The 26,914-nt window shown below is 41.1% G+C and overlaps 2 protein-coding genes and 1 long non-coding RNA gene across 3 annotated transcripts in view; 1 reads left to right on the forward strand and 2 right to left on the reverse strand.

Moving 5' to 3' along the window:
- Nucleotides 1–5,562, forward strand: part of LOC136262372 (cilia and flagella-associated protein 47-like) — a 36,825-nt gene extending 31,263 nt beyond the window's left edge. The window contains exons 42-50 of the mRNA XM_066056619.1: nt 2,142–2,319; nt 2,556–2,671; nt 2,719–2,826; nt 3,075–3,183; nt 3,245–3,346; nt 3,392–4,101; nt 4,748–4,909; nt 4,965–5,130; nt 5,268–5,562. Of these exons, the coding sequence (XP_065912691.1) occupies nt 2,142–2,319; nt 2,556–2,671; nt 2,719–2,826; nt 3,075–3,183; nt 3,245–3,346; nt 3,392–4,101; nt 4,748–4,909; nt 4,965–5,130; nt 5,268–5,456 (1,840 nt within the window). The 3' untranslated portion in view covers nt 5,457–5,562. The remainder of the gene's footprint in view (nt 1–2,141; nt 2,320–2,555; nt 2,672–2,718; nt 2,827–3,074; nt 3,184–3,244; nt 3,347–3,391; nt 4,102–4,747; nt 4,910–4,964; nt 5,131–5,267) is intronic.
- On the reverse strand, nt 5,440–26,693 carry LOC136262373 (WD repeat and HMG-box DNA-binding protein 1-like). Its single transcript, XM_066056620.1, has 25 exons — nt 26,565–26,693; nt 26,312–26,441; nt 26,207–26,263; nt 25,513–25,604; nt 25,326–25,437; nt 25,146–25,196; nt 23,498–23,686; nt 23,347–23,453; nt 22,942–23,137; nt 18,550–18,685; nt 17,690–17,832; nt 17,454–17,641; nt 15,493–15,574; nt 15,272–15,437; nt 14,699–14,816; nt 8,120–8,228; nt 7,879–7,940; nt 7,700–7,814; nt 7,429–7,512; nt 7,304–7,372; nt 6,276–6,765; nt 6,183–6,214; nt 6,008–6,131; nt 5,898–5,953; nt 5,440–5,827 (listed from the first exon to the last, which is right to left on the reverse strand). Exons 1-25 carry the CDS (start codon nt 26,642–26,644, stop codon nt 5,513–5,515), a joined length of 3,303 nt encoding a protein of 1,100 aa, XP_065912692.1. The 5' UTR covers nt 26,645–26,693; the 3' UTR covers nt 5,440–5,512.
- Nucleotides 9,858–12,790, reverse strand: LOC136262375 (uncharacterized). Its single transcript, XR_010704184.1, has 2 exons — nt 10,812–12,790; nt 9,858–10,719 (listed from the first exon to the last, which is right to left on the reverse strand). It is a non-coding gene; the product is annotated as an uncharacterized lncRNA (long non-coding RNA).
- Nucleotides 26,694–26,914: the final 221 nt, after the last annotated feature.

The following is a 26,914-nucleotide window of genomic DNA, read 5'->3' on the forward strand; positions in this document are numbered from 1 at the left end:
ACTCGTCCTTCATCCTCTGAGCCAGATTCAGAGTGGAGATAGTCATTAGGAATGGTAGCACTGGAGGTACTGACTTGTCTATTGATTGAATTCTTTCCTGAGTTCTTGACATTGCCCTGACCCTGAACCTTACTCTCTGTGCTCCTTACTCAGCAATCCTTAGCAAGATGACCCAACTTTTCACAATTATAGCACTGTTTGTTACTGCTTATATTCTGAGATGCTTGGTGATTGGTCTGCTGAGTGGCTCCACTCCACTGTCTCCACAGTGGTTGAGAACTCCGCTCTTGGTCTCTTACTGGAAGTTGATATAGTCTCCTCTTCTTCAACTCAAACTGACGCTGTTCATCATTCCTGGCTGCCATACATAGTTCTTGATAATTCATGGCTCCTGACACTGAAGGATTCTGCATCAATTCAGGATGCAGACCATCTTGCAACTGCCCATACAGGAATGCTTCTCTGGTCTCTCTGCTTAGTGAATCATTGCGGTATGCAATATGAAATTCTTTCTCCATGCGATATATGAAATCAGCGACCGATTCTTTTTCTTTCTGTCAAATGTGTCTAAAATCCTGAGCAGCCAGAACTTTACTTCTAGTCTCCAGCTTTGCTGTAAGTGCAGCTGTGGCTATCTGCAAAGTATTCTTGGATTCCTGAGTAAGCAGCAACCACTCTTGCAAAGCACGTCCTCTAAGATGGCCTGCTAGTTGAAGTAGAGTGTCCTCTTCTGGCCACTCGTTCCATCTCGCTACTCTCTCCAGCGATGGTAACCAGTCTTCGAAGGTTATCTCAGGGTTTTCTCCACTAAAACAGTCAAGAGGTGGGGCTTTCCCTCGTCGAGAGTGCATTCGTGCTGGAGAATCTCGAGAATGTGTTGCTGGAGTGGAGGATAACGTTTCATCATTTGACCGAGGTTCGCTCATCCCTCGATCACTTGGTTCCGTCTGACTTTTGTATGTCATACCCACACGAGTGGCTTGGCTTTCGCCTCCGTGGCTGCGTCGGTTGGGTGATTCCAATTTAACAACCTCCTCCTTCAGGCGAGCGATTTCGGCGTCCTTCTGTTCAAGTGAAGCTTCATGCAATGCTAACTGTTCACATTGTTGACGCCAGAACCTCTTGGCCTTATCTCCTTTCTTCAACTCGCCTTCCAACTTGGTGACAATAGCTTTCAATTCTATTACTTCTGCTTGTAGTTGAGTTACCGTCATTTCAGTTTCAAATAATTGTGAGGTGAGCGATTCGTTCTTACTATGCGCCTCGCACAGTGCACTGCGCAATTCGAATACGTCATCACGATGACTTTCATTATTCACGTGATCCAATACCTCACTACTCACGTGCCCTTGTGTATCATTACTCACGTGCTCCGTAGAGACAATTATTCCTTCCTCATAAACGAGGAAAATTCGCTTATCTTCTCTTACTACTACTTGTACATTTCTAGGCTCACGCTCCAATTCCATGAGCTTTCCCTCTAACAACTGCCGCGTCTCTTCATTCGACGCTCCAGTAGGTAATTCCAGTACCTTCGCCAGTGCCTGCAACTGGCCTGAAGCTATTCGCTTCAAGTTTAAGGGGTAAGTCCTTCCCTGTGGAAATTTCTCCTCTTCAGACTGCTCCTCCGTCGAGCTTACTTCACTGCTTGCCTCCCAGTCACTGTTCGCCCTGTCTAACCACTCCATAATAGGGCTAGCGTCGAGAAAAACGTTTCCGACACTCCAATATCATCTGTACTTCCTCGAATATCTCGGTAGGACCTCCAAATGTAAATGGGAGTGCCGTAGAGTTACCAGTAAATACTATAACAGCCACTCTTTTAATAACTAAAATGGTAACTAAGTATAATGCGCGCGTACATGCATAATACAATATGATTGGCTACAATAATTATGAATATATATAGTTAGTTTACGGAGACTCCGTTACATCATTATTATCATTAGCATAATGGATACACGTACAAGAGTACGATAAAATGTTATTAGGCTGTAAGCCTTTGTTCATATCCATGGCCTGTACTGTCCCAGTACTTGTCAAGCTTTATATGCTCTTAATATGCTCTATTGGTCCAATGTGAACATGAAGAAGTGACCCTAGAGGTACATACATATCAAACACCCTTTTTCTCCTTGTAGTTTCACTCCAGTAAGAGATGTTGATAACACTTACAGTCACCGAGTTTGGTTTAAAGTTGATTTACATGTGGAGCCAGCTAACCCTGACCACGAGCTAACCATTGCCACACCCACCTTGTCTTCTACTGCTTTGGAACTGAAGGTGGACAATGATGGTCGAGAACCACTTCTTCTTGAAGTAAGAAAAATATGTGATGTATAGGATCATCTCTTTAATAAGACCACCTCATTGTAGTGACCATGTCAAGTAGGTCCCAAACATAGCTAAGGTGTACTTCATGACCTCATTAATAGGACCACCTTATTATAGTGACCATGTCAAGTAGGTCCCAAACATATACCATTACAAAGTCACCTTAATTGTTTCTAATGTTTTTGGTTCGATCCAAGTGGACTCTACTAATGATGTTTCAGGTACTAGTCGAGGGTCATGGATTATCAGGACCACATGAACTACACATTGATCCAGGTGGAGCAGACATTTGTACAATACACTATTCACCTACTATGGTTGGTGAGACCACAGGAAGGTTAGTAGCCAATAGTGGACCATGAAGCTACACTACTACACATGTAGGGTGGTGTTCACTGGCAGTCCTGATGGAGAATTCTGGTACAAGTTAGTACTTGTAGCACAGGATCCTGAACCTGTACTGCTTGATAAAATGGAGTGTCCCCTCGGATGGTAAGTTGTATACAGTGGAACCTCTCTATAGTGGACAGCCTCAATATTTTATGGCCATTTTTTTTTTTACTACAGTAAATAGGTTGTCCTCTTTCAATGGTAAAAGTGTATGGAGCTAGCAAGACCTGTTCATATATTTGTTCCTTATTATGAAGATTTCTATTGTGTCATTAATTGTGTCAGTTTATTAAGGGAAGTTCCACTGTAGTACAGTTACAACTGGTTGTTACATTATAATACTCTAATAGTACAATCACCAGTCCTATCATGCTGGTTAATCCTCACACTACTCCAATCACGATAGATGCCATTAGCTTAAACCCACAACATTTCTCTCTAGCACAAGATGCCATGCAGGTAATCTTATTGTGTGTAGTGTGGACACTTGTACCATCACATGTGTCACCTCTACCTGTAGTTTGTGATAGAACCTAACTGTTCAGTGGAAGTACCTGTTGTCTTCAAACCATCTAAGATTGGGGATGACCATGAAGGAGAAGTGACTTTCACCAGCAAAGAGGTAGTTAGTGTTCTGGTTACAGTATACTACTTATCCATGTTATAGCTTGGTCAACAAGTGTTTAAGATGAGAGGTAATGGGTTATACCCGACTGTGATGCCAGTATTAAAGGCTTCATCAGCTCTGACTTGTAGTACAGTAACCATCCTCTCCTTCACTAACCCTCTGGACTATGCTGAACACTTCAGTGTTGACATTCATGGTAAAGATGTGGAGCATTTTTGTCTGCTACTAAAGCAAATGACTGGAATATTATTGAACACTGGAGTTGCCATAGATATACCAATATCATTCTCACCTGAGGCAATGAAGAGACATGAAGCACACTTAACCATATCAGTGGATTCTACTGATCAACCACTGAAGTGGCTTTATCCCATAATTGGTACACCACATCTCCGACCATTTTCTGCCAGTTCTGGGCCAACCCTGCAGTGCAGGGCTAAGGAACGACTTGAGCAGAGGCTGGAAGTCTCATTGGTTGGGTGTGAGAATAGGGGAGCTGCTAAACTGAGGCCCGTCACTCCTGGGAAGTATAGCAGAACTAGTACTTTGGCTAAAACAGAGGAAATTACTGATCATGACATTATTAATGATGAGAGGTTCACTTATCAGCTATGCTGTGATGACTCTGAATATGGCTTCCTGGTGGAGCAGTACCTCGGCATTAGACTGATCCGAAAGTCAATTGACCCTGAGACCAATAACCCTGTGTTGCTGTTCCATATCATATTTGCTCCATCCAAAATCATCAGGTAAATATGTACAGCGGAACCTCAGTTATCCGGACCCCACTTATCCTGATTCTCAGTTAACCAAATCAGAGTAGCGACTGTTCTATTAGGATAATTGATAATACTAAATTTTAAAAAAATGTTTGTTATTTTAAGGTTATTTATACAGTTTCAGATATATGGACTTTTCAGACTTATGAACCACCCCTGGTCCAAGGGGATTTGAGGTTCCACTGTACAATAAAGAGGCGGTCCTCTTTCAGAGGTAGAAATGTACAGTGCCAGATGTGTAGAGACAAAAAACTTTGTCCTTATTATCAAGAGTTCATAATATACAGTGGAACCTCCCCCACTTATCTGGATTCTCGGTTAACCAAATTACAGAAACGACTGTTCTATTAGAGTAATGATGTTCTATTAGGGTAAATGAAAATACTGATACTTTTATGAACCATCCCTGGTCCCAAGGGGTTTGGATAACTGGGGTCCCACTGTACTCTCTGTAATAGACACAATGAAGTTTTCTAAATCTTTCCCTAAAAAGACTTGTTGGGGTCAAAATCTTTGTCTTTGTTCATAATTTTATTTTCTATTGAGTCTTTATTTTTGGAGATTGTTAGGAGAGATAGTTCTGTGACAGAATTGTAATGGCCATTCTCCTTTGCAGATGTGTTGTTGAGCTCGAGGTGAAGGGCAATGCTGGAGGAACATGGAAGTTCCCCATTACAGTAGATGTACTAGAGAGCAAACCAGATGACACAATTGTGATCGAAGCACAAGGTCTTAATAAGGAGACGACCGTTGGCTTCAGGCTAACCTCTATGGAAAAGTATGAGAAATTGTGTACAGTAATATAATATAATGGTTTACTTCTCACATTGTAGACATCCTGTTCCATTCACTGCTCATATTTCACCAAATACTGATGAATTCTCCGTAAAACCAACCAATGGAGAACTACCTGCTATGAACACACAAGGGAGTCTCATATGTGTGTCTTATCGGCCACTAGTGTATGGGAAGAGCCATACAGCTAAGGTGGTTATCCAGGTGAGTCAACTATTGCTTTTCTACACCTACACTAAAGTCAATGTAGCATATCATATATACACTTTAGTGAGTCTAAATCATATAATTATAGTAATTAATGTACTACTGGGTCAGACTGATATTCTGTACACTTGTAGTCACCCAACAACACTTGGAGTTATGACATCATTGGCAAGTCCCCATCATATTCTACCCCTCGGGCTGGACCATCCACCTACAAGTTAGCCACACCTACCAAGGTGTTGCACAAAGAAACAAACTTTGTAAGGAAGAACATTCGAGCTTCACTTAATCCATCAACTATAAAACTTCAAGGACACGTGTGAAGTGTTTCATGTCATTATTCATGTATGTAATACCAACATTAGAATATTATAATACTTTATGACTTTTGTTCAAATGAAAATTTGGCCAATTTCTCTTTAGAGGAAAGTTGATTAGAATTGTCACTAGAGTCCACAACAGGTGCTGGACTGGGAACATTATTTGTATCATTAGAATTGTTGTCTTGTTGTGAATCTTTGTCATGATGTGTGTCTTCATCATGTTGTGTGTCTTTGGGTGGTTCATCTGTTGTTGTTTGTGATTGAGTTTCCTTGACAGTTGTTGTAACTTCATTGATGTCGACTGTCTGATTGTTTAAGGCCTTAGATTGACCTTTCTTTGTGCCAAAACTGCTTTTTAAGCTCTTCTGGACCTGTTAGCAGTACACAAATAGCATATTATATTATAGTGGGTTTAAGTAACATTGTCACTTCTTACTGTACCTTCTTTTCAGTTTTCTTTGTCATGTTACCAGCTTTACTTTTCTTTGGCTTAGCTCCTACAAGTTGCACAACTTTGTAGTAAGCTATTGGGTGTGTTGTGATGTGCTTACCCTCGGGATCGCTGGATTGTCTTTTACGAGTTTTTGTGCTGGCTTCTTCTACTGCAGAAGTTGCAATGCTCTCCAGAAAACTAGTTTTCTTCTTTAATGGTGCAACAGGTTTACTGTCACTGACCTACAAATAGTGACCATATTGATAAGATGTTAGTGGCATTGTAGACTATACCTTGAAAGGATTTGCCTTAATGGATTGTGACCCTGTAACAAAACCGCAATATAAATTTGTATTTTGTGTGTGCGTGTGTGTGTGTCAATTCACCTCTAAACGGTAAGGCAGGTTTGGTTGATTTAGAGACAGGAGCTTTTGCTTTACCCTTACTACTGTTACTAACATTATCATCATCATCATCATCAAATAATTGTAGGGTATTGTTCTCCTCATCAGGGGTATCTCCTAAATCATGTGATCCAGCTGTGACATCATCATCATTGTCATTATCACTCATTACATCATCATCATAAGGTCCCTTTTTATTAGTGACCACCTTCTCTGTCAGTGAGCTACTTCGCTTGTAGCTGGGCGGCAACTTCTTGAAATGTCTGAAACTGTTTGAAGACACATGCTCCCTGCTGCCTTGTCGTGAAGACGAGGACACAGATTGGAGTTGCATGTCTTCCTGTTCTTCATCAGAAAACTCTTCGTTATCTGAAAATGGTAGGAAACCAGATCTACTGCGGATGATGTCATTGATACGCTCAGCAACAACACTGTTGCCACTACGTGAAGCATATGTCAGTGCCAGTTGTAGCTAAAGGGATACAACGAGATGAGTAACATCACAAAGAAGTTCATAATACAGTAAGGGAGAGCACACAATCAGAGAAGGTAGGACATGCGTGTGCGTCGTTTACTTAGTCATAATACAAAACCAGTAAACAGTGAAATTCACTAGGGCTCGGTAGATCTTTAGATGATGCTTCGCACCAGTTTCAAGAAAATGTACTTTGCTTTGAAAGAGACCCTGATAGGTACGTGAAAGTGATTTTACACAATTTCACCAAGAATCCAGGGCCTCTTACAAAACAAAGTACATAGTCTTGAAGTTTATGTAAAGTGATATCTCAATATCCACTAAGCCCCAATGAACTTCATTGATGTTTTGTACTGCAACTGTTGAGAGTCACATGACAGTTTAAATCAAGTGGCATGCAATGCATGTTCTATTTCCTCTATACTGTGTTCAGAATAAAGGCTTGGCCTTATCAACAGTTCTTTATCAACAGTAACACAATGTGTTAATAGTTAACATCACTCAATGTCGATAAGACATCATGGTAGCCACATACCGATTGTGTAGTAGGGAGAAGATCTGCAGCTTCCACAGCTCGGTAGAACCTGCCGTTCTTACATGACAACTAGCAATACAAAACAATGGAACATTATTGTCAAGATAATATTTATGGCTGCTTACCGCGAACAATTTTATAAGGGCTTGAGCAACGTGAGAAGAGTCCTTACCAACTGGAGAATGTAACTGTGATATCATCCATTCCTCCTGCACACACAACACATTGATACTGCCTGAGGACTTATGAGGGAGAATATATTTGAGGCTAACTTTATACAAAGGATTACACACGAAGGGTTCAGTACATTGAGCCTACTACTCTTGGGAAGCCACAATAGTATTAATAGAAGCCACAATAGAAGCCATAAGTCCTAGCAATACTTTACTACAGTACCTCATAAGAAGTTTTGTCACTTGTAGGGTTACACAGTGGTAAGTGTACTGGTAGAGATGTCACAATTGGTCGTGGGTAGGTAGGGGGGTAGGGCAGCCCTTTGCAGTGCACACACCTGCAGTAACCACACCCACACAATATCAACAGCCACACCCACACAATATCAGGTGATAACTTACTTGATCTCATAAGGATCATGAGTTACTCCAATGACAAAGAACATGTCAGTCTTTTTGTTTAACTGTAAACAACATGTAATTTATAGTATGTGTTTACATCTTTTTAAATAAAAAATACATGGAAATGTAAAATGGGGAAATATGAATCGTCAAAAAGACACACACACACACACACACACACACACACACACACACACACACACACACACACACACACACACACACACACTACAGTACTCACATTATTACTCATGTCCAGTATTGGGGTCCAGGTGGTACCATAAGAAGTGCAAAGACCACGAACCATTCCAGCAGAGTCCACAGCAACTAGCACACCTTCAGTAGAGTAGCTATAAGTGAACAATGATGGGTGTAATCTACTTGAAACTGTAGTGTGTAGTGTGATTTTTAAACCAGGCGCATGCCCTCAGCCAGCCTTGCTGGCTGTGGGCGTGCGCCTGGTTAATATGAATTTAACTGCAGGTTAAAGGGTGTAACTTGATGCGACACACAACATGTGAGTGCCCCTTCTTTCATCACTACATGCACGTGACAGGAAGAGCAGTTATTGGGGGCAAGCGGGACAACTTACTTGCTCTTTTCAGAACTATCATCGTGATAGCAGCTCACTACTTTGATCTACGTTACAAGTGACATGAACTCGCCGTCAGCATTTGTCTCTGGTGTGCCTCCGGTCCCGCTGGCTGTAGTGTTGTCACAGCCCTCCATGGTGGCTCTAGCTCCTGTGCAACCAGTTGTCACCATCCCACTATCCCTGCTCCAGTGGTTCCAGCCTCAGTGCTGATAGTCCCAGTACCCCCTCCACCCATACCAGTTATCCCAATGTCCTTGCCAGGGTTACAACCACCCACCTCATCCACGGTTCGTCTGAGACTTACCCAGAACAACCTCTCCAACATCGCCATGACCGTTGCTGGAATTTTATAACAGCTGGAACCTTTGTCGAGAAATCCCTTGTCCTCCGCTACTACTACTACTCTGGCTGGAGTACAAGTCCCACCCACAACTTCAGGTAGCTCTCTGATATTGGTCGTGGTTGTTGTTGTTTTCCTTATATTAGTATTGTTGAATGTACACAGCAGTGCAGCGCACCAGTCTGCTGAATAATGCAGCGTACTCTACCTGGTTACTCTACCATTGACTTTACCTACACCTTGTCAGCAGTTTCTAGTATGACACTGCTCTCCAGCTACTGGTGGTAGCAAAGAGGCCCTGAGAAAAGGTGTGGTGGTCTTCTGGGAAGACCGGTACCATATGATAAGCCTCTTTGATGTCAGCCTTCACCAAGAACGATCCCCTGCCCGTGGCTACAATAAAGGCAGACAGGTGGTCCACAGAGGCACAGGACAAAGAGGATCTTTCTTTACTGATACAATCATTACTGGTGAAGTCCATTGGGGATGATAGATCCACAATAAACCGCCACTTTCTTGGCTTGTTTTTCTTGGGAAATGGGACTAATGTAGATTCCCCTTGGGAAAAAAACCTATAGGGCATCGACACATCCTGTTCAGCTGTACCTCATGTGCTAGATAACTAATATCACAGATTGCCTAGGAATGTGGAGATTCCAGCCTGGGATGGGAACAGCAGAAGCTAATACAGAATCCGTTGTGAATACCCGAAAAGATATAATTCACAAATTGGTGGTCCGGGTGCTGTGCTGCCCAGGCTGTCCGGTATAAATCTCTGTAGAAATGATGATGTTGGGAGTGGGCAAGTGACCACACTGGCTTTCTAAGGCCAACAGACAGATCATCGTATTACCTGTATCTTCCGTTCAGTACTATTCCTCCAGCAAACAGGGTGAACTCTGGATCTAAGGGGAAAAACAGTGAATTACAGATGGAGAGTTGAATCCCCCAACCATGTTGTTGAGTTGCCAATGGCAACCAGAGGTTGACGGACAAAAGGAACTATGCAGTTGAACTAGTGGTGAGACTCAGACTTGCAATAAATGACAAGATGTAAGTACAGTTTCATATGAAATACAACCTGTATCGATATACAATGTGTACGTATATAATATGAAAATAGTCCATCAGTAAATACATAAAGAGTCCAGCTCAGTATATAATACCACTAATGCATGATAAGAGTGTCAACCAAGGGTGGGGAGGTCCGCCCTCACTTTTTTCCCCATGATTGCTTCATGTTGCAGATGATTCTTTGGTGAGGCTCCCTGCACTCTGAGCAGGCATGCAAGTATCCGCAGCATGGCCGCTGACAGTTGCTGTAGTTCCATTTAAAACAAATGGGGGTGGTGCCAGTAAATAGATCTGTTGGTCTGGATGATGCTGGGGGATGGGTTGGGGCATATAGATTGAAAGGTGGAGTTCACCCTCAGACTTTGATGCCTTTGGCAGTTGCCCACTCCCTGAATTCCCAATGCCAGTGACGGCCACTCAGATCTTGTGCCAGTTGAAGCACCACATGGAAGTGGGCTGCAAGGCCTGCTGCCTCTTCCTTGGATGTTGTTGGGGCTGACAATAGTACTGCCATCAGTGGGGCATATGCCTGTAACCAGGTGGTAAAGTCTGTGATGGTGGAAGGAGACGTCCTCAGGGACTTGGTAGGAGTAATGATGTGGCCTTCTACCATTGATGATGAGCCCTCACTGGTGTTGGCACATCCAATTAGCTGGGCTAAGTCTACAGATTCCCAGTGTCTGATCTTTTCAATGAGGTGAGTGGGTACTGAAGGGATGCACCAGGGAGGGGCTTCTGGTGAGCTGAAGAAGGTCTGGTACACTGCTTACAGGGGCTCCCCATGCGGCCAGCAATGGGTCAAGAGGAAGAAGTGGTCCAGCACTGCGGCCACCTGAACACAACAAACAGCAGAGATAACAACAGCCCAGTGCACTGCACTGAGTAACTAAACAACATTACACAATGGAAATGACTGGTTAGTACCTTCTGGTGTCCAATGGCAAGGTACTGTGTTTATCGACTGAATGCTTCCCTTCGGTCTAAGTTCAGCTCCCAAGGTTTTCACAGCAGTTGTAGACACCATACAATGGATGCTCATGCATCAGGGAGTATCAAAGGGCCTTCACTACCATAACGACTTTATTTTTGTGGTGTAGTCTAAGTCCTCTGCAGAACTACAGAAACGTATGCTACTCTCCCTGTTTGGCTCTCTCAGCATCAATAGCACCATCTAAGTTCCCCCCTGCCTGACCTTCCTTGGAATTGAGGTAGACACTGAAGCTTTCCAGCTCCGCCTCCCCTGTAACTGAGTTAATATTCTATCTGTGTCTCTGTGTATACCATCATTCAGTAAAGAAACATGCCTTAGAGCAGTTGATTGGCATACACAGTTTGCATCCAAAGTGGTATGTCCTGACAGGACCATTGTAAGAAGATTATATGCCCTCCAAGGGATGTGCAGCCACCCTGATCATCTTGTATGACTAAACAACCCGGCCAGAGCAGATGTTAGTTGGTGGCTGCTCTTTGCCAAATAGTGAAAAGGTGTTTCACTCCTGTGGGACCTAGGCTTGACAAGGGTCAACATCAAAATCTACACTGATGCTTCTGGCTCTTGGGATTGTGGAGCAGTCCAAGACTGACTATGGCCACAGCTCAAGTGGTCCCCCCCCCCCGTCTACATCACTTAAGCATCACACTGAAGGAGCTTACCTTGCAGCTGCTACCTTTAGCAACTCCTGGTCAGGCAAGATGGTCCAATTCATGGTAGACAATGAGGCAGTAGTGTCAGCACTGAACTCCACAACCTGTAAAGACATCCACATATCTTTGCATTTCAGTTTTCTTTGCTACTCAGTATGATTTCTGGTTTTCAGCTATCCGCATCCCTGGCTGGCTCAATTCTTAGGCAGATAGCTTTTCACGAAATCTGGACCAGTTCTCTGTCACGTTTTCTCACGCATCATCATCCCCGGCTTCTGTATCACGTCCATTGGTGGAGCTCGTATCCCAGAACATTACCCCCTCATGGGCTCAACTATTTATTGAAGTTACATCCAACCATTAAAGAACTGCAGCAGATAAACCCTCCAACTGACTTGAGGCTTATTCAGCATTATGTTACAACTCTATATTATATCTGTATAGATTGAAATGTGCTTGTATTCTTTTATTTGTTACTACTCAGCCTTCTTTGGTGGCTACGTATGTGTGGATATACTATCATGATATGCACATTTAGGAACCTTGATGCCAGCAGTTTCCCAGATTGATGCAGCAGTATATTACATGGCTGGCTTGGCACCATCTACTCACAAAATCTATCAATCAGCTGAGTGTTGTTACTTGGATTTTTGTACCAGTTTCTCGATCATAGTCCTGCCAACCTCAGAAGCCACACTGTGTTACTTCATGGCGTGCTTGGGACAACAGGGTCTAGCGGAGGCCTCAGTCCACATATTATGTGACATACCTAGCAGGAGTTCCTCAGCTGCAAATCTCACATGGCCTCCATGATCTCAATGTTGGACCGATGCCACATCATCAGAGGAATCAAAGTTGAGAGGGGTAGACTCCGGTTATCCATTGCTCCCTAAGGAGGATTAAACCATTCTGGATCACCCGTGATGTTATGGGTAGCAGCCACGGTGACTTTCTTTTCATTCTGCCATTCAGGCAAGGTCACAGTGGTGGATGAAGCCAAGTCCGATCCCAGCGCAGATCTCTCCCTCTCAGATGTGACATTGGATAATCCTGTTTCCCTGGGAATCACCTCACTTCTGATCAAGCAATCTAAGACAGATCAAGAAAGGATGGGCATCAAAGTATTTATAGGGAAGACAGCGGATGACCTCTGCCCTTTTTAGTGCTGCCACGATATAGAAAAACTCTATATCATATATCACCAAGGTTTGTCACAATATGAACATATATCACGATATAGAACTAACCGTAACATTTGCAAGACAAACATATACATACTCTTCATTGTGAGTTAAAATTTAAGATTGATGTATACCACAGGCAAAGCTACTCTTGTTTATCAGGTTTAAATGCATTTTGCTACTGCTTTACAGTTGAGACAAGTGACTGGCACTACTTAGAAAATGGTATGCATAAAACCCTTTGATCATTGGGTGAGGTCTTTAAAATCCAATAGACGCCCTGGGCGCACTGTTTCAATGGCAGGATTATCCCAGACGACATTTGCCTCTGCAACCCGCCAGGCTTAAAACCTCAGCTAACCTCCCAGCTCGTGACTTTGCTCGCCACAGCTTCTGCATAGGAGCAGCCACAACAGCAGCCATGGCAGGCATAGAAGACTCGACTATTCAGACTCTGGGCAGATGGAAGAGCTCTTCTTACAAGCTTTATATTAGAATGGATCCCCATCAACTGGTAGCAGTGTCTCCGACTCTCTCAAACTGTTTGTAGCAGTATATTCTGGATTTGTTGGGATGAACAGTTTGTCCATCTACTTCTGTGTGTATTCAATATATTTAATTTGCTAGCTAACTGCGTTGGTATATACTCCCCACACGAAATACAATCGTGCTGTCACACGATTGCTTGAATAGGCGGATGGGGCACCAGTGTGCTGTAGTATGAGGCCATGGTGAACTGCTAGTCTGTTATCCTTAACAGACTAACTTAAGTGGGTAGGTTGCCCCCACAGCCTCCAAGGAAGGAAGTCAATAGATGCTCATCCATGCATTTGCCTTGCATGTACCTAGGTGGTGTTGCGTAGAGCATCCATTGCGTCACAGCAGCAGCAGCAGCAGCAGTCACATGAGTTCCCTGTGACCCTGTGATGGAGAACTTCAAGCCTACAGCACATTGTTCCCATTCTCCACCTTCAAGTAAACACGATGAAAACAGTACATAAACAGCCTTTATTTATTGAGTTATTTTCTGTAACTCAAAACCTGTTGCTCATGTTGGTGTTGGACAGACATGCAGACACAACCAAACCAATTTCAGTTAACTTTACCAGCTCTTAGTGTACGAGGAACTGAACAGTTTTAAATATGAGTCACTGTGGAATGGGTGTGGCTGGTAACCGAAACCAGTTAAAACAGTCCACTAGGGGCTAGCCTACATGTTGTAACAAGCGTACAATAACTGAAAAACAACGTAACAGGCCTCGTAAGCTACCAGGAATGGTCTATCTTCTCGAGTTAAAAGGGGCCAATTAAGAGTAGCCATGAGGCGTTGTGTAGAGAATTTACGTATGAAAACATGATAGATAAACTATAAAACAGTTAAGATACTTTTGTGTGCAATTTGTGGTTAAAGTGGCTTGCTTGAGTTACGCTTCCTTAGCGATACATAGCAATGTAATTGATGAATTACAGTGGATACAAAATACACTGCATGTATTGTTCCAAGCAAGGCAGTGAGAACAAAGCTATAGCATGCTGTGTGGTTATAAAGAGTGGATAAAATTTACTGAGCACTAGGTTTTTAGAAGTAGCACAGCATCAACTTGTTACTGCTAAACCTCACTAGGAAGTTAATTAATAATTTGGCATAAAACTGTGTTTTGTGCAGGCCGACTGCATCAGTGTGTTAATGGGAAGAACAAAAATGCAATTTTACATACATGTAGACTTATATCTGAATTGGATCATTTTAGTTGAGTTGCCCACCAGCCAGGACAGGCCACACACCTAATCACCCCAAGGATACTTCTTTCTGTATTCTCTGTCCTCACTCAGTCTATATAATGGACACTTTGGGACCAAGTGTTGGGCTATTTTAGCTGCAATAAAAATGTATGGAGAAAGGGAGTGAAGTCTTTGTCCTTATTGTAGAGGTGTTTTCCTTAATACAGAGAGCTTGTTAAGAGAGACCCCCACCATACTGCTTACCCAATCCAGACTAACTGAGTCCTGTGTGATAGTGGTAGTGGATGATTTGGAAGGACCAACTGTTTGTGCTTCTTCATATCAAGTTCCCATAGATACAGGGTGGCATTATTAGGAGTACCTATAAATAATAAGAGATGCAGTAATGTCACTAACTATAAAATAATAAATTATTTTAAGTATACAGTGTAACTTGGTAATGTACTATAAGGCAGTGTGTGTTCTATTAACTAGATAAAAAATATCATCATCAGTGCAATGATTTAATTAGGGTAAGTGTATATAGACCACAGCGAATATATTTCTATGTCACAAGCAGCTGTCAAGGGACAATAACAAGCTATAGTCTAAATTGGTTGAATTTAGTTTAGTAGCTCTCAGCCCCTCAATTTGCTTAGATGCCACAACACATGTATAGGGACTTTGGGTTACTAAATCAGAACTTTGTGTATTGAAACTATTGTGTGTGGTCTATCAGAATAAATGACTGGTCTGTTTGACAGCATAGAGCCTGAGAGCAATAGCATTCAAACATCCAAGGTTCTACAGCCCATTATTATAACTTCACAAACTCACTTAACACTGAGCTGTATGCTATTGACAACTTGTGTACATGTGCTGCCATAGCAACCACTGGTCCAGGGATACACAACACATTTAACTGGATTCCTCCAATTGTAAACAGGCGTAACATGTTCAGGTTGGTTGCCACAGCAATCCAGCTGTCGCCAACAGCAATGGCCTACAATACAAGTATATACAAATCCCAGTAACCATAGTAACATGAATATACACACCTTGACAGATTCCTTAGCTGGTAGGGGTACAGTCCAATCCCTTGAGTTATCCCACGTGTTAAAATGGACACAATGTAATTGACTACAAGACATCAAAGGGAAAGGAAGTTAGTCAACATACTCAATTATACAGCAGTACAGTAAGAATTCAATTACCAAATGATAACTATCTGATTATTACAATAAAAGTGATTGTTCTATTAGAGTAGCGGGCGCGCATTCTATTATTTTGAGTTGACCTTTCATTATCCACTAATTGAACATTTAGTAAATGAACTGGAACACAAGTGAGTCCCTCTCTGCATGAAAGAGTGTAGATAGCCTTAACTTTATATATCGTACACTACGATAGTGTATAGTAGGGACCACAAAGGAGTAGGCGTGGCCCACGAAATAACATCACCTAAAAAACAGCCTCAATTTTCCCAAACGACGATGAGGCAGTACTGGTTAGGTAAAACTAGCAAACAAGCTTTCAGATCGACCCAAAATGCTTTCAACAAGTTGCTACGGAATTTTAAAAATAATTTATATAACGGAATTTTCTACTGACTGAGTAAGTAACTGACTGATGCCTTCAGACAAGCGTAACTCAATAACGGCTAAGGCTACGGGCTTGATTTTTTCACTGTTCAACATCGCTTCGGCCCAACAGGTGCCTTTTGGCATACCGCAGTATGTACAATACATTCTTCATGGACTTACCAGTGTCCCATTCATCTTTACTGACAGCGAAAAGTGTTGAAATGGCGATAGCACGTGATGGCTTCCCTTCATGTAATGGAAATCGTCTGTATTTGTCATAGTGGCTATTCTGATAGCAGAAGTGCTTTTCGAACAGTTCTTGATTCATACTGCTGTGTAACGAGTTAACACAGCCGACAACGAAGCGAAATGGATACTTCGCTTTTCAGACGATAATTGATATAACTGGGGCACGCGGTATCATTTCTTTCTTTTGGTATGCATGGGTTGCAGAGGTGCTTTTCGAACAGTTCTTGATTTGAAATGCTACATAACGGGTTGAACATAGCTGACAACGAAGCATAACAGATACTTCACTTTTCAGACGATAATTGGGGCGCACGGTGTGATTTCAGATGTGGTTCACCAGTCATAATAATTTATTTACACAAAAAAAGTTAACAAACAAGTACACAGAAAAATTTGGAATTTTCAACTAGAGTAGGGACCATAACACATCAATAAAAAGTACTGAAACAAGCTGGAGTACTGCACAACATTAAATCACAGTAAAACAATAAGAAGTGTTATATCCCTACTGTGTTCTACTTCTTATTGTTTTACTGTGATTTAATATTGTGCACTACTCCAACTTGTTTCAGTACTTTTTATCGATGTGTTATGGTCCCTACTCTAGTTGAAAATTCCAAAATTTTCAGTGTATTTGTAACAGTTAAGGTTTCACATCATATGAATTGTATTGAAAATTTCATGGAATCTCTTGTAATCACAAAATTTGCACTAGCAAATAAACACTAAGGTTACACCACTAGCTAAACAGTAGTGTGGTCCACTGTGTAGATGGGAAATGTTATTTCTTGTTTTAGTATCAATGACTCAGTCTGACTCTAGTAACTCTAGTGTTGTTTATGGACCACCAAAAGTTGTTGATGAGGTAAGGAATGTAGAGATGTGGTGGAGAACAACTAGCTTTAACTAATTCAGTGTGGACACAACATTGTCATCAAAACTGGGACCACAGTTCCATAGAGTATAATTAACAGTACCAAGAGTTCATAATATAAGGTAGTAATTATGGAAATCACTGCTCTATGTAGTGTTTTGCCCTCTGTGTATGTTCTATTAGAGTATTAGAGTAGTTGAACAGAACTTGTCAATTATCCTAACAATTACTTATCTGAACAATCTTCTGATTACATTCTCTATGAGATCATTGCGGATCAGAGGGTCTATTACACAGCCAATCAGGATCTTACCTGGAAACATCATCAGATATTTCAGATGCTAACACTAGAGCCACCTCAGTCAGTACTGCCATAGTATACCCATCATGATTGGCTACTGTAAATGAATGATGTACGCTGGTGTCATGGAATTCCACTTCAATTAATGCACTCCCATCATCCTCATCATGGCTGAAGACCACGCCCACTAAATTGTACACCTACAAGATGGTATCCATTGTTAGTTGCTATTAGCAATAACAGCTTACCATAAATCTGTGCTGTAGGTGGCGTGGAGTCTCCGATGGTTGAAAAGCATCTTGATAATGTTCAAAATAGTCGTCAGAAATTGTCGCTCTACCTGCTGGCTTTGCTAGCATCATGTGATCCTCGGACATGTCATCACCTCCTCCTGACATAATAACCATATATAATCATTAACACTAAAAGCAGCAATGTAAACATTATCATGAACCACAGTGTGGCTCATTATAGAGACCACCTGTAATCCTAATAGAACACGCACCTAAATACCACCTTAAAAGCACCCCAAGAAGCCTTAGAAGTTAAATCACAGGTCTACTAGTGAGTACGAAGTCAAGCCGAAACAACTAAAGAAACAAGAGTTCAACAAGTCAGCATGTCAAACCATCAATGGAACATGTTAAACCTTTTACAGCCTAACACTTGAAACTGTCATTTGCCACATACACATGACTCAATGGCTATGATATAAAACTAAAGGAAAATATGACTTTTCAATAAGCCTTTTACTTTTCCAATGATATATTTATCACCATCAGTCAGGATATCCATTGAGTCCAATAAAAATGTGTGTGTGTGTGTGCGCGCACGTGACAATTATAAGTGTTCGGCTTTAAAGCATTTGACATGCTCCGTATCCTGACTTGTATTGTTTTTATAGCTTTTCAGAGATATCTCTTTTCCCTTTTTAAGTAATGACAGGATAGAAGATACCATAACATTATAACTGGTTTCTGTGAATCAAGTACAAATATACTAAGGGAAACACCTGTAACACCACCACCCTGTAATTGCCACTTGACTGCAACCTATAAGCATCCGCCATTTATAGAGAGGTTCAAGAGGATCTGTCATGCACACTGACCAGATTTCTGTTGTGGTTCTGTTGCTTTCTTGTTGGGAGAGTGTCTGCCATCCTTGCTCAACGAATCCATATCACTCATTCTATCATTGTAATCATCGGCGATGTCATCATTAAACAAGTCATCATGGGTAATCCCCTGTGGTTGAGAACACATGTGAGACCACCGCAATATAGTGACCATGTCAAGTAGGTTCCAAACATAGCTAAGGTGTACTTCATGACCTCATTAATAAGACCACCTCATTATAGTGACCATGTCAAGTAGCTCCCAAACATAGCTAAGTGTACTTCATGACCTTATTAATAAGACCACCTCATTATAGTGACAACATCAAGTAGGTCCCAAACATAGCTAAGGTGTACTTCATGACTTCATTAACAAGACCACCTCATTATAGTGACCATGTCAAGTAGGTCCCAAACATAGCTAAGGTGTACTTCATGACCTCATTAATAAGACCACCTCATTATAGTGACCATGTCAAGTAGGTCCCAAACATAGCTAAGTGTACTTCATGACTTCATTAATAAGACCACCTCATTATAGTGACCATGTCAAGTAGGTCACAAACATAGCTAAGGTGTACTTCATGACCTCATTAATAAGACCACCTCATTATAGTGACCATGTCAAGTAGGTCCCAAACATAGCTAAGTGTACTTCATGACCTCATTAATAAGACCACCTCATTATAGTGACCATGTCAAGTAGGTCACAAACATAGCTAAGGTGTACTTCATGACCTTATTAAAAAGACCACCTCATTATAGTGACCATGTCAAGTAGGTCCCAAACATAGCTAAGTGTACTTCATGACCTCATTAATAAGACCACCTCATTATAGTGACCACGTCAAGTAGGTCCCAAACATAGCTAAGGTGTACTTCATTAATAAGACCACCTCATTATAGTGACCATGTCAAGTAGGTCCCAAACATAGCCAAGGTGTACTTCTTGGCCTCATTAATAAGACCACCTCATTATAGTGACCATGTCAAGTAGGTCCCAAACATAGCTAAGTGTACTTCATGACCTCATTAATAAGACCACCTCATTATAGTGACCATGTCAAGTAGGTCACAAACATAGCTAAGGTGTACTTCATGACCTCATTAATAAGACCACCTCATTATAGTGACCATGTCAAGTAGGTCCCAAACATAGCTAAGTGTACTTCATGACCTCATTAATAAGACCACCTCATTATAGTGACCATGTCAAGTAGGTCCCAAACATAGCTAAGGTGTACTTCATTAATAAGACCACCTCATTATAGTGACCATGTCAAGTAGGTCCCAAACATAGCCAAGGTGTACTTCATGACCTCATTAATAAGACCACCTCATTATAGTGACCATGTCAAGTAGGTCCCAAACACAGCTAAGGTGTACTTCATGACCTCATTAATAAGACCACCTCAAGTAGGTCCCAAACATAGCTAAGGTGTACTTCATGACCTCATTAATAAGACCACCTCATTATAGTGACCATGTCAAGTAGGTCCCAAACACAGCTAAGGTGTACTTCATGACCTCATTAATAAGACCACCTCATTGTAGTGACCACCTCAAGTAGGTCCCAAACATAGCTAAGGTGTACTTCATGACTTCATTAATAAGACCACCTCATTGTAGTGACCATGTCAAGTAGGTCCCAAACATAGCTAAGGTGTACTTCATGACCTCATTAATAAGACCACCTCATTATAGTGACCATGTCAAGTAGGTCCCAAACATAGCTAAGGTGTACTTCATGACCTCATTAATAAGACCACCTCATTATAGTGACCATGTCAAGTAGGTCCCAAACATAGCTAAGGTGTACTTCATGACCTCATTAATAAGACCACCTCATTATAGTGACCATGTCAAGTAGGTCCCAAACATAGCTAAGGTGTACTTCATGACCTCATTAATAAGACCACCTCATTATAGTGACCATGTCAAGTAGGTCCCAAACACAGCTAAGGTGTACTTCATGACCTCATTATAGTGACCAAACACAGTTAGAGGTGCACCAGTATGACATTTAGCCAATATTCTGATAAACGATATAAAATAATATTATCAAGCCAATAAACAAAGCTGATCTGATATGGCAGCATAGACCATTTCTCTAACAATTTGCACTCTAAATATAGGGAAACAAGGTTTCCATGCTATTTAGAAACCTTGTCAACCCATTCTAAGTAATTTAGAAAATTTTCCTAGGCTAAGAAAGAGTAAGAGAAAGTGGCAAAATGTGTGTGCTAGCATTGGGATGGGATTCATGTCAGTGCACTGCATCAGCTTGACATTTACAGTGAAACCTCATTAATAAGGCCACCTCTGGGACCAAAAAATTTGGCCTTAATAACAAGATGGTCTTATTAATGAGGTCATAAAGTACTTTTAGCAGTATTTGGGACCTACAAGAGGTGGCTACTATAACGAGGTGGTCTTATTAAAGAGGTTGCCGCTAAGTGAGGTTTCACTGTATAACATTACATGACAGTAGTACCAGTATCCATGCCGGGCTAGAATTACGCTTGTCTTGTCCAGAAAGTAAGTTAATAAGAAGCAAACTGTGGATGCTAGCATCGAGATTTATCCTTCGAGTATTTGTGTCAGCGCCCCACTCTACTGGACATTATATTGAACGCCTAGACTATCTGAACACTAATGATGCATGTCTTGTCTAGAAAATAATAGTTGTTGTTCCAGTATTAAGAAATCTATTGATATTAGTATTGGACCAATTGACTTTCAATGATAGTAAAGTACTAGTATTACTTTTGGCATGTAAATTTTCATCATAAGTCAGTACTTACTATTAAAATATGATTTGGTAAAGTATAGGTTAGTACAATTATATCTAACTGGTGCAGTCTACAGATTTCTTCGAATAAATATTTCTCTATAAAATCTTCTGTTTCTCTTTCCACTAGTAGCATCTCCTCTAGCTGAAAAGATGTGCTCTATAGCGGCAGTTGACCGCTAAAATATCAGGCCATTAAGGAGCTAATTACAGAAAATGCTTCAGTTTCCCAAACCAATAATCTAACAGATCTATTCTACGCTCTTCAATGGTTGTACTGGCACGTGAATATTCATGTTTCGAACATTTACAATGAACTCCAACAGTTCCAGTTACAAAATGAACTATACTCTATATACTGATAGATCAAACAACATGAGCAATGTGATTATTGGAGCTAAGTAACATCAGAGGAAATACAAAGAACAATTCTAAGACTTGCCTACTTGTGGTTTTGAAAAGAAATCTTCAAAAGTTTATATGCTGTAAATAATGTAAGAACTCAACTGCAATACTGAATAAACGAATGAGTCACTACATAATACTAACTAAACCTTGATGAAGCAATTATTGAGTAAAGAGTAAGTATTTAGTATCTAACTATCCCTTTACTGAAGTATTGAATATCTCTTTAGTAAACCATCCAACATGTGGCATAGTATTAGTAAGTAATACTAACAGGAAAGGAGCTATACTTTTCCCAAGTATTAGTAAAAGTATACTGGAACAACAGAAAAATAGTAAACTGAAACAGTAAGGACATTTTGTTTTTGGCTTTACTGATTTTCATTCGATGAATGTAGTATGAATGTAGTAAACAACCACCGACAAGACCACAGGTTAGTAACTATTTAGTAACCCCATCACAGGTTTTCTTGGTTGACATTACATAAACGGGTGTTGCTAGGATATTAGTAGAGCACAAGTGCCCATAAATAGATGTTTATGTACACAGTGAAACCTCGATTATCCGAACACCGATTAACCGAACACTTGATTATCAGAACACCAAATCGACTGCTCTATTAGAGTATTTTGTCAACAAGTGTATGTTTTATTAGAGTAGTTGAGCAAAGTGCTGTATAATAAAGTTAATGTATTGATGTTCAATTTAATAGGGACTCTAATTAGAATAGAACATGATGTAATTGTAAGATCACATGCGTCATAGTTGCTATCCTGTCAATCACGCTAGTCCGAGTCGTTCTTCCCTGGTGTATGAGCCTCTTACCCGTCGTCGAGACATCATTTTGGTGCTGTGACCAGTTCCACTCTGCTATTTGATTATATGAACACCTTTCCCCCTAACTAGTTTGGATAATCGAGGTTCCACTGTATCTGCTACTTGTTCACACATGTTACTGGCTCAATTCTGATATGCAAAAAGAAGGCCGATATAGCCGATAACCAATCCGACTATTGGTACACTTCTAAACACACCTGTACTTCATGACCTCATTATATAGATATGGCTACACGATTGTGCATCAATCAATTACCGTAGCACAATCTACCGAACACTGAAAGTCAGTAATATGATCAGGACAGGTTATTCAGGCACATGTAACCAACCACTGTGTAATACAAGTACTTACTTCCATCAAGGAATCTTCATTAGTAGAAAGGTCATTGTAACCACCAGAATCCTGATTTTTATTGGTCAATTTGCTTGTTGGCAAGGTGTTGTCAAAGCTTCCAATATGTCCTTCTTTGTCAGCAAAAATTATACAATCCTTCTTGAGCAGGTGAAACGATAAACAAGTAATTGATACACTTTCGTCATTTCTTAACCTGTAAGAAGAATACAATTGACAATGAGACCTGCTAAATAAGGTCACTGTGTAATAACGTCACCCTGTTCTAAACCAGCTAACCTGACAATCCCCAAATGTGTCATTTGTGTACAAAGTGACCTGTCTAATGTAGCCACCTGTTTAATAAGGTCAGGAAAGTTTGGTTCAAAAGTGATTTGAATAGAGTAAGTTTCACAATACATTTACTTCAGACAGAGCTGTTGGTTTCCATAGTTCCATACACTCAGTCGGCCATCAACCCCACCCACTGCCAGGTAATCAGCATCATGTGACCAGCATACAACATTCACACCCTGAGGGAAAGTAAAACAACTTGTGTCTTAAGACCAGTGTTTACCTTTTGGTGGTAGTCATCTGCTAAAGAAAGCTTTGGTTTCCAAGACATCCGTTCATAAATCTTCACCTCAGATTCGACAGGAACAGCCAAAACCTTCCCACCATTTGGTTGCCATGCCAACCGGCATAAAGACTTAGTGGTGGTGACATCATTGGCCAATGGCAACACCTTCAAACTAGCGACACAATTCTGTGGAATAGTATATGTAGTGTGTGTAGTACACATCTCAATACATAATGTACATGCTCCAAGAAGGCTGGTCACACGTTATCAAACAACATTCATGTCATTGTGTCCAAGAACCTTCACAAATTTTCTTTCAACTACACCAACACAATACATGGATTTCCTTGCTACATTATGTATACTTCTTGTGAATGTGACAAAAAGGATTTCAAAATATCAGTACACACAACACACAATACATACAAAGCAAAGCCAAAGCCTCCAGCAGCCATGTGAAACCATAGATACTAGAATACATAATGGATCAGAAATGCAATACATTTTACGGTTACGGGCTTGGTACGGTCACGTGATTTATGGCAACGTTACAAAGTGTACAAACTCCAGTCGTTCTTAACACTGAGACTACTATTACAGGTCTTATAAAGTGTTAAATTATTGCTAAAGGATTCAGTTTGGCTTGTGACTGAAGGTTAGTTGTTTCATACAACCGAAGGTGTGAAGGAAAGAATGCGAAATTTGTGTTCAAAAACTAGTGTGGGGGTTTAGTGTATAGGGGGTATTACATACGAAGTTCTAGAAGTGCTGAACAGTTTTGCCACATCGTAGTGAGTGCACATATTTATGTTTAGCACTGTACAGCAGTTACTTTCTGTAAACAAAGCGAAAGAAGAATGGCTACATGATGGTAGTGACTGTGGGGGTTTTCCTGGCTTTGTGAAAACGAGTCTAGTGATACATGCTATACTAAAGAAAAGTTCATACCTTCGAGACTGTAAAAAAATATGAATGAAGTGAACAAGATACCTGTTTTCGAGAAAACTATGGGCGAACTCGACAAAAATGTACTGTGCCTATTGAAAATGCTGCTGTGCCCCGTAAATGTCATCGCGTGACTGTACTGAGCCCATAACCTTAAAATGTATTGCGTTTCCAATCCATCATGTATTCTAATATCTATGGTGAAACACAGCTATTACCACCCAGTGAGCCAGCATCGGGATGCCTGTACACCACTCAGGTACTCAAGTCTAGTGCAGGAAAAATTCTCCTGGGAACCTGCAGGAGGACCATCCAGGTCTCACAGAGAGGTTGCTGAACCCAAAGTTCCACAATGACCCCAACACTGCTAAGCGAGACAAGGACAGTTCAGCATTTGCTTCTCCAGTTTATCCCATTGATGTTATAGCTGGGTGGGCTGCTTTCCTAGTTGGCCACCAGGTCCCCATTAACAGCTGGGAAAACTGGAGCAATGTGAGAAAGTTTCTTGCTACAGGAAACAACAACACCAAAGTGGTGTAACTACCTGGGACTTTTCTATCACCAAGCCGATGCCCTAACCACTTGGCTATGCTGCCTCACACACACACACACACACACACACACACACACGCACGCATGCATATACACACACACTACACACATACACGCACATTCGTACGCGCACACACACACTACACACCTGTGATTTGATGCCCCACAGTTTGAAGGTACCATCACAACTTGATGATGCCTGGAACAACCAAGTCAGGGATAATAAACAATTAAGAAACCATTTTAAGCAAGGCAAGTACATATTCTACTGTAACGTGTAATAACAGTATCTATTGCTGTGTGCAGTGCTGTGACTGCTGACACTCACCAAGAATTCACCGGTTGGGTCAAACTGCATGCTCAGCACTGGAGCTGTGTGTTCGGCGAAACAACCAATCATAGCATAGTCCTCCAGACTGACAATTTTAATTTGAAAATCACTATAGCAACAAGTATACTGCTGAACATGCTGACCAATAGGTAAACAGCAAATACTCTATTAAATTGGTGCTTACCTGGAGCCTGCAGCCAACAGTGTGTTAGCTTTGTTGACAGATAAGTGGTTTATGGGTGATGTGAACCTCACAAGCATTCCATCAGAAGATCCCTACAACGTATAGCACAAACTAACTAGCTAGCAACTAGCTTAGTCTTCTCTGGCTAGTTACTACCTCAGCTAATATTGGGCTACTTGATCAGTTGTTTCATGGGCAAAAATCTCAACTATGTCAGTAGGTTGGCATATAAATATCAGGACAAAATATATACAAAAATAACAAAATTCAAGTAAAGGTGTGTGGTCTTGACAAAACAGCAACCCATTTGTAGTCTGAATGTGTTTCTGAGCTAGGCAGGTAAACAGTAGCTAAATAATGTGAGGCTTGTGCTTACAGAGTTTCTAGCTTTTCCATTTACGAAAACCTATGAAAAAGGTGCGTCAGTTGGGCTGTGAAACAACTAATTAGTTGCATGGCCTTCATACAAAAATCATTGATTTAGTAGGGAGAGTGGTCAGGGGTGAGGAACTTTTAATCCTAACACACACACACACACACACACACACACACACACACACACACACACACACACACACACACACACACACACACACACACACACACACACACACACACACACACACACACACACACACACACACACACACACACACACACACACACACACACACACACACACACACACACTTACAGAGTACGTGTATGCTAACACGGTATAGTCATCAGTTGCCACTGCAATCTTGAGCTCCTTAACAGTATAAAATACAAACACCAGTGTCATCACAAAATAACATACCCGATCTTTCGAACTCCAGCACACAATTGCGGTGACTTTCTCGCTGGCTACACTGAACTCAGCACAGCTGTCATCATCAATATCTTCATACACCCTAACATCGCTATCCTCTCCACCAGTTATCACGTACCTACACAACCAGGAACTTTTACCTACTGGGGTTCTACGTTAGTAAAACTGCAGAGTACTCCGAGGAGTACTCTCACTAACTGGTGAGCAACAAACGGCTTCGGTTATCTGAAGGACTACTTACTTTCCGTCCGGAGACATAGCAAAATGAGTCAACCCTTCGCCATGAGCATATCGCCTTACGCTGCATTGTCTCGCGGACATCACTAATCTCTCGTCTAGTTCCCGGCTTCCCGCCAAACGTTTGGGAAACTTCGATTGTGGGTTATTATTATTTCATCACGTGACATCAATTGTGTATGTAACAGGGCATTCACTCAGTAACTGAATACTGATTTTCAGTGGAGCCCTGTAAATATTAACACAATATAGCTAAATACAAAACACAAACACACTAAACAATTGCAGTAATAAATACAATAGGCCGTGATGATAGCTACATACACATACAAAACAAGTTAATGAAATACAACT

The sequence above is a fragment of the Dysidea avara genome, chromosome 7, assembly GCF_963678975.1.
Source record: "Dysidea avara chromosome 7, odDysAvar1.4, whole genome shotgun sequence".
NCBI classification, from domain to species: domain Eukaryota; kingdom Metazoa; phylum Porifera; class Demospongiae; order Dictyoceratida; family Dysideidae; genus Dysidea; species Dysidea avara.

What these genes read in the sequence shown, in the direction of transcription:
- LOC136262373 (XM_066056620.1), bottom strand. Translation starts at nt 26,644, where the DNA reads ATGTCCGCGAGACAATGCAGCGTAAGGCGATATGCTCATGGCGAAGGG. An exon ending in TGTTAGCATACACGTACTCT is followed by an intron (nt 25,605 to 26,206) that starts GTAAGTGTGTGT and finishes TATACGTTGTAG; the next exon opens with GGATCTTCTGATGGAATGCT. An exon ending in AGCATACAGCTCAGTGTTAA is followed by an intron (nt 14,817 to 15,271) that starts GTGAGTTTGTGA and finishes TATTATTTATAG; the next exon opens with GTACTCCTAATAATGCCACC.